This window comes from Mus musculus, chromosome 5, assembly GCF_000001635.26.
Source record: "Mus musculus strain C57BL/6J chromosome 5, GRCm38.p6 C57BL/6J".
NCBI lineage: Eukaryota > Metazoa > Chordata > Mammalia > Rodentia > Muridae > Mus > Mus musculus.
Window position 1 is genome coordinate 139,967,438 of NC_000071.6, and position 7,599 is coordinate 139,975,036.

General features: G+C 55.4%; 1 protein-coding gene across 7 annotated transcripts in view; it reads left to right on the top strand.

Moving 5' to 3' along the window:
• The window catches only part of Elfn1 (leucine rich repeat and fibronectin type III, extracellular 1), a 67,135-nt gene extending 59,847 nt beyond the window's left edge, over positions 1-7,288 (top strand). For 5 of the 7 annotated variants that reach the window (NM_001384186.1, NM_175522.4, XM_006504704.4 and 2 more), the window contains one exon: positions 3,541-7,288. In NM_001384186.1, coding sequence (NP_001371115.1) covers positions 3,806-6,292 — 2,487 coding nt within the window. In that variant the 5' untranslated portion in view covers positions 3,541-3,805 and the 3' untranslated portion in view covers positions 6,293-7,288. The remainder of the gene's footprint in view (positions 1-3,540) is intronic. The other 2 variants (XM_017320882.2, XM_030254504.1) reach the window with 1 other exon arrangement.
• The last annotated feature ends 311 nt before the right edge of the window (positions 7,289-7,599 follow it).

The following is a 7,599-nucleotide window of genomic DNA, read 5'->3' on the forward strand; positions in this document are numbered from 1 at the left end:
TTTTAGGTTACAAGGCTCTGGATCCAGCTCTTCACGTTCACATGGAAAGTGCTGTAGCAACTGAGCCATCTCCCCCTGGGACATTTCTTTAAATGTCTAATTCTCCCCCTCAGGGACCTCTGCCATCGCCACCCAGGCCAGGAGGTTGGGCCCTCGCTGTGATTCAAGGCTTCCTACCTCTGATAGGTCCCTGGTCCTAGTGAGCTGAGCCAGCACCCAAGCTTGGCTCCTGCACTCTGTAAACGGAGTCTGCCTCCCCCAGTAGGCCTTGGAGTGCCTCACTGGCCCCCATATCTGCACACCTCACCTGCAATCTAGGAGATGTCAGGGATATGGAGACCAGTCGGGGTTCAGTCAAGTGGAAGGCATTAAGGGATAGCCTTGGACAGTCCAGCTGAAGGTCATCCAAGGGTTTCCATGAGAACCCAGCTCTAAGGACAGGATGGGGGCACAGAGAGCATCAGATACCTGTGGCAAAGGCTGCCATGGAGTGAACAAAACAAAGGTCAGGAATTAGTGCCTCAGAGGTCACCTGTAACAGGAACAGGAGACATCACTCTCTCAGATCCGGGATGAATGAGGCTGGAAAAAGATAAAGCCGAGAGACAGGTGGAGACCATGAGTCACCCTTTTGAGAAAGTTTGCTTTGAAGAGAAGGAGGGGGTGGGTAGGGAGGAGGCACACAGGTTGAGTGTGCTATTTGTTTCACTGGAAGATTCTAGAAGGATCGTATCCAATAGCCATTGGCTGCACTTCTGACATTAGGGACCCACACCCGGGCAGAGGAACCCTGACACGGAACATGGCCCGTTGCTGTCTGGTTCAGGTGATAGACTGAGCACAGTGCCTGGAAGTAGCCCCCTCATGCAGGGTCTACACACTGCCCTCCACCCTGGAGACTGGTTTGATGATTGAATTACTGAGTACAGAGTGAAAGGAGAGATGGGGGTATAGAAGTGGATGACAAAGAGAGATGCAGACCAGGGGGAATATGAATACGTGAGCTATGGAATGAGTGAGTGCATGGATGGAGGAGCTTGCATCCCATCCATCTCCCACTGGGACACTCACCCATCTAGGGCATATGTTCTGTTCCCCTGATAACGACTCCCCATGGTGGTCCCCTGGCCTCAGCACTCTGGGCTCCTCTTTCACCTAATTCTGTGTCCATGGCTCCGGGTGTCATGGGCCTGTCCTCTCAACCTGCCCTTGACCTAGACAGGAAGGGCCGATTCACTGTGACCCACAATGGGCCTTTCTTTCTGAGTCTCAGTTTCCCTGATCCTAAGCATGGAAGGAAACTTTTGCAGCCCGTGAGGCTGAGGTTGTGGGAGTCCCTGTAAGGCAGAGGCAACGTGAGAGGTGGATTCATCTTTCCTTACTTGAGGGACTGCTGACCAAGGTAGAGGGGACAGTCACGGAGTCCTGCCCATCCTGAAGACCCCGTCGCTGCTGACAAGCTTGGGTGTAGGATGGCAGACAACTATAGGAAGACTCAGATGGCCAGACCATGGCTGGCAGCAGGGTTCCTCGTACTCTGCCCTCATACAGCAGACCACCATCTGGCAGGCTCGGTCCAATGGGAGGTGATGGGGAGAGGGGGCTGTTTCCTATACTGAATCATAGCATAAACGGCTAGACTGCCGTGCATGGCGTGACGTGGTGACAAAGGAGTATGAAGGAGGCCAGAGGGGACAAAAGAGGACCTGGGGGTCCCCACTTAGCCTGTCCCATGTGTGTAGGTGAGCACAGGCATGCGTGCCTAGGAGGACAGAGGATTGCAAATGTCCGAGTGCACACCTGCAATTGTGTGCGTAGGAGGCTAGCACTCTGCAAGAGACACCGAGGCGCCTCTTTGGGCCTGTAATCCTTCTTAACTCGACTTTCAGTTATTTTGAGCAAGAGATTACAGCTGATTAAGATCTCTTGCCAGGCGCCACCCATCCCGGAGGCTGGGACAGAAAGGCTCTGCCCACCCGGGCCAGGGTGCTCAAGACAGACTCTACCAGCTCCGGCTTGAGCTTTCCTGTGCAGGGGAGGATCATGCCACCCCACTGTCCTATGTCCCCTTTCCAGCTCCGGTGCACAAGGCTCAAGCAGACCCTAAGCAACTGCACCCCAAGGTAGTACTTGGGTTCCTCTGGACCTCCAATCTGTCCACTTCATCTCTCTCTGTCAGAAATGGATTCCCTTGGGAGCCAGGTTCTGCTTATAGTGTTTGCAAAAAGGAAAAAAATATATATATATTCCCTCATTTTTGTCGCCTCAGTGCTGCCTAGTTTCAGCTGTCAATATTGGTGAAATACACTCTGCTGGCTGCTGGCCAGGCCACTGAGCAGTGACGGAGGCTGCTGTAAATCCCTGTATTAACAAGCTAACACTCATTTCTCCGTCCCACAAGTGGGCAGGGTGGGGAGCATGGTGTGAAGGACCCCAGTTCTACCATGAGGTCTCTTCCTGTCACCCCACAGTCCTATTCACATGTCATCTGGGCTCTGAGAATTGGGGAAGGGCACGGTCCTGGTGTACATGGCCAAGGGTGACATGAGGTAGAGAGGCCCAAGCATGTATGCAAATTTGGGGTGTGAGGTGTAGAGAGGTGGCCCTAGCCCTGGGAACCGGGTGATGTTTTTGTTAAGCTTAGAAATGACTTCTTTTTTGTTGTTGTTTTTAAATATTTTACATTTCTTTATTAATTGTATTTGTGTGGGGGCGTGGTCAGAGGACAACTTGTAGGAGCTGAATGGCTCCTTCCGCCATGTGGGCCCTGGGGATTGAACTCCGGTCATCAGGCTTGGCAGCAATCCCATTGATTTGCTGAGTCATCTTGCTGTCTCCCTCCATCCCAGAAGAACTTGGTAGAGCAGGCTGTTCCTCCTCCACTGCTACTCGGGGACAGCTTCAAGTCCTGCGTGCCACGTGGATGAATGGCCTCAGAGTTCAGCTAGCTGATTCATGAGGATGGTTCACTGGGCCACATGGCAGGAGCGTGCCAGGCCACTTCCCTGCCTGCCTCTTCTAGGGCAGAAAAAAGGTGATCTGCCTCAGGCCCGCGCATTGGCTGGGTGTTCGGCACCCCCTGCAGGCAGTTCTGAAGGTGCTGTGGCTGTCCCTTCTTGGGGAGAAGTGACTTCGAAGCGGTCCAAGGGGGCCGGGCAGAGAGCCAATAACTCAAAGAGATGGATGCCCTGCCCTTAGCCAGCTCTGCCACTCATTGCCTAAAGAACTCTGAGTCTCTTCTCTAGGCTGTTTCCCTGCGGATCTGAGGCTGTGCCTCCGTAACTGTGATACCTCTAAGCTGGCCACTCAAGGGGACATCTTGTCCACGTTGTACATGAAGAAACTGGACCTGAGGGAGGTCTGCTTTTCTTGATGATCTCAGACTCTCTCAGCCCAGCCTGATGATCTGGGACAAGCATGATGGTTTCTGTTTCACAGCAGACAGTGGTGGGTGGCTCAGCGGAATTCTTCAGTCAGTCACCCAGTGACTTTGGATGTGGTTTTTTTCTGTGACTTACTCTCTTCTCTTTTCTCTTGCAGCAGAGAGTACTTCAGGCAGAGGAACCGGGCGAAGCCACCAGGATACACAGGCCCATGGGAAAACAGGCTGTGGCCACCTTGGGACCGGGGAGGACGACAAAGGGCGGCGGGCAGTGAGGGAGCCATTCTCCCTCCCGACACCTGCGTCATGCAGCTTGGGACAGGACATCTCTGACAGTGCAGGCAGTGATCCATCCCACCCCTAAGTCCCCTGGGGGGGCCCACTGCCCAGCCCTCCCCCCATCCCCACAGGCAGTGTCCCGAGATGGCTGGGCACGGGTGGGGTACAGCGTGGGTACTTGTGGCAGCCGCCACGTTACTGCACGCGGGTGGGCTGGCCCAAGGTGACTGCTGGCTGATTGAGGGTGACAAAGGCTTCGTGTGGTTGGCCATCTGCAGCCAGAACCAGCCACCCTATGAGGCCATCCCCCAACAGATCAACAACACCATCGTGGACCTGCGGCTTAACGAGAACCGTATCCGCAGCGTGCAGTACGCCTCCCTGAGCCGCTTCGGAAACCTCACATACCTCAACCTCACCAAGAACGAGATCGGCTACATCGAGGACGGGGCCTTCTCCGGCCAGTTCAACCTCCAGGTGCTGCAGCTGGGCTACAACCGGCTGCGCAACCTCACGGAGGGCATGCTGCGGGGCCTGAGCAAGCTCGAGTACCTGTACCTACAGGCCAACCTCATCGAGGTGGTGATGGCCAGCGCCTTCTGGGAGTGTCCCAACATCGTCAACATAGATCTCTCCATGAATCGCATCCAGCAGCTGGGCAGCGGCACCTTCGCAGGCCTGACCAAGCTCTCGGTGTGTGAGATCTACAGCAACCCTTTCTACTGCTCCTGTGAGCTGCTGGGTTTCCTGCGCTGGCTGGCTGCCTTCACCAACGCCACACAGACCCATGACCGGGTGCAGTGTGAGTCTCCTCCTGTCTACGCAGGCTACTTCCTCCTGGGCCAGGGCCGCCACGGCCACCAACGTAGCATCCTTAGCAAGCTTCAGTCTGTGTGCACAGAGGGCTCCTACACTGCTGAGGTGCTTGGCCCACCCCGTCCGGTGCCAGGCCGGTCACAGCCGGGACATTCGCCACCTCCGCCTCCACCAGAGCCTAGTGACATGCCCTGCGCTGATGACGAGTGCTTCTCCGGAGATGGCACCACGCCGCTGGTGATCCTGACTACGCTGGTCCCTCAGACAGAGGCCCGTCCCTCCATGAAGGTCAAGCAGCTGACCCAAAATTCGGCCACCATCATGGTGCAGCTGCCGAGCCCGTTCAACCGCATGTACACGCTGGAGCAGTACAATAACAGCAAATCGTTCACCGTGTCCAAGCTGACCCAGCCTCAGGAGGAGATCCGCCTCACCAATCTTTACACACTCACCAACTACACATACTGCGTGGTCTCTACCAGCTCCGGCACCCATCATAACCACACCTGCCTTACCATCTGCCTGCCCAAGCCGCCCAGCCCACCGGGCCCCGTGCCCAGCCCCTCCACAGCCACCCACTACATCATGACCATCCTGGGCTGCCTCTTTGGTATGGTACTGGTTCTGGGCGCTGTCTATTACTGCCTGCGCAAGCGGAGGCGACAAGAGGAGAAACACAAGAAGGCTGTGGCAGCGGCAGCTGGCAGCTTGAAAAAAACCATCATCGAGCTTAAGTATGGTCCTGAGATTGAGGCGCCTGGCCTGGCTCCCCTGACCCAGGGTCCGCTGCTTGGCCCTGAGGCTGTGACTCGAATACCCTACCTGCCAGCCGCCACCAGTGACGTGGAGCAGTATAAGCTGGTGGAGAGCAGCGAGACCCCCAAGGCCACCAAGGGGAACTACATTGAAGTGCGCACGGGGGAGCCGCAGGAGCGCAGAGGCTGTGAGCTGAGCCGGCCAGGTGAACCCCAGAGCTCAGTAGCGGAGATCTCCACCATTGCCAAGGAAGTGGACAGAGTCAACCAGATCATTAACAACTGCATCGACGCCCTCAAGTCCGAGTCCACCTCCTTCCAGGGCGCCAAATCAGGGGCCGTGTCTGCGGCTGAGCCGCAGCTGGTGCTGCTGTCCGAGCCTCTGGCCAGCAAGCACAGCTTCCTGTCCCCTGTATACAAAGATGCCTTTGGCCATGGTGGCCTGCAGCGGCACCACAGTGTGGAGGCTGCGCCCGGGCCCCCGAGGGCCAGCACTTCATCCAGCGGTTCTGCACGCAGCCCTCGCACCTTCCGGGCTGAGGCCACCGGCACACATAAGGCCCCAGCCACCGAGACCAAGTACATTGAAAAAAGCTCACCTGTGCCCGAGACCATCCTCACTGTGACACCCGCGGCCACTGTGCTGCGGGCGGAGGCCGACAAGAGTCGCCAGTACGGCGAGCATCGGCACTCATACCCCGGCTCTCACCCTGCCGAGCCACCTGCCCCTCCACCACCTCCACCCACTCACGAGGGCTTGGGTGGCCGCAAGGCATCCATCCTGGAGCCTCTGACCCGGCCACGACCCCGAGACCTCGTCTACTCGCAGCTGTCCCCACAGTACCACAACCTGAGCTATTCATCCAGCCCCGAGTACACCTGCAGGGCATCCCCAAGCATCTGGGAGCGTCTCAGACTGAGCCGACGGAGACACAAGGATGATGCGGAGTTCATGGCGGCTGGCCACGCCCTGCGCAAGAAGGTTCAGTTTGCCAAAGACGAGGACCTGCATGACATCCTAGACTACTGGAAAGGCGTGTCTGCCCAGCACAAGTCCTGAACCTCCCTCCACCCTTTGGCAGGGCCCAAGGAAGCCTGGCCCTGTCCTCTCCGAAACTCGTGATGCCCATTGGACCAAAAAGGATAGACCACCCACAGCAGCTATCCCTGACTGAGACTTAACACTAAATCCAACATATGTGCACAACCAGGGGCCGCTGCATACAGCACCTGGCCCACAGGGACAGCTTGGGGAGGCCGCAGGTGGCCGAGACAGTAGATATACTAACTTCCATGTAAACTGTAATGTGCCTGCTGCCTGGTGCAAGCAAGCAAGACACACACACACACACACACACACACACACACACACTCACACACTCACATACTCACATACACTCACACATTCACACACTTACACTCACACATACATTCACACACACAAATGCACACACATGCATGTGCGCGTGCACACACAAACATTTGCACACACTCACACATGCACATGCACACACATGCACACATGGGACTTCGGAAAACTGTGTCTTACGGGTGGGGGTGGGGGAGGGGAAGTTTTTCCATTATCTTTCCTGTTTTGAGTCTTCTCTTCCTTTTCCTTCTTCTCTCTCTTTATTTTCTTCCTTTTTAAAAAATATATATATAAAAGTGAAAATCTTTAAAAAAAATAAAAGAGAGAGAAAGAAGAAAGAACTAAATCACCTAGCGTGGGGCATGTGACCAAGTCTAGCCAGCTTCATGGCACCCCCTAAATATGATCTCCCAGGCTGTGGAGTGCAGAGGGGTGGAGCATCTGGAGCCTGTGAGACTCTAGTGGGGAGGTGAAGACTGTGCCTGGGGACCAGTCAGGGTGGCAAGAGGGGTGCAGGCTGGGAAACATTGTGTGGTCCCTCCACCTCGACCCCATCTTTATTGTACACTGTAGCTGTTCTATTGTACAGAAAAAAAAATCTATATTTGCAAAGTTTGCTGTAAAATGAGAGAGAGAAAAAAAGACTATGTCTACTAAAAAAAATCTGCAAAGGAAAAAAAATCCAAATACATGTGTTCTGTGGGTTTTTACTGGGGTAGTAGTGGTGGTTCAGGGTCCCATTTAGGCAAGCAATTGTGGATCGTGGCTTTGATGGGCTCAGTGGGAGCCTATGGGAAAAGTTGTGGCTCACACTGGGCAAGGAAGTGTCCAGCCTCTTTGAGGGCAGGAACAAGTGTGAATGGGTCAGAAGCTAGAGGCAGGAGGAGGCTGAGGAGGGTGTGGCTATGCCAGGGCCTGTGTGCAGACCTAGTAGCTGAGGGGTGGGGACAAACAGGGACAAACAGGGGCTCCTCTGAACATGGTGGTCATGGTGGAAT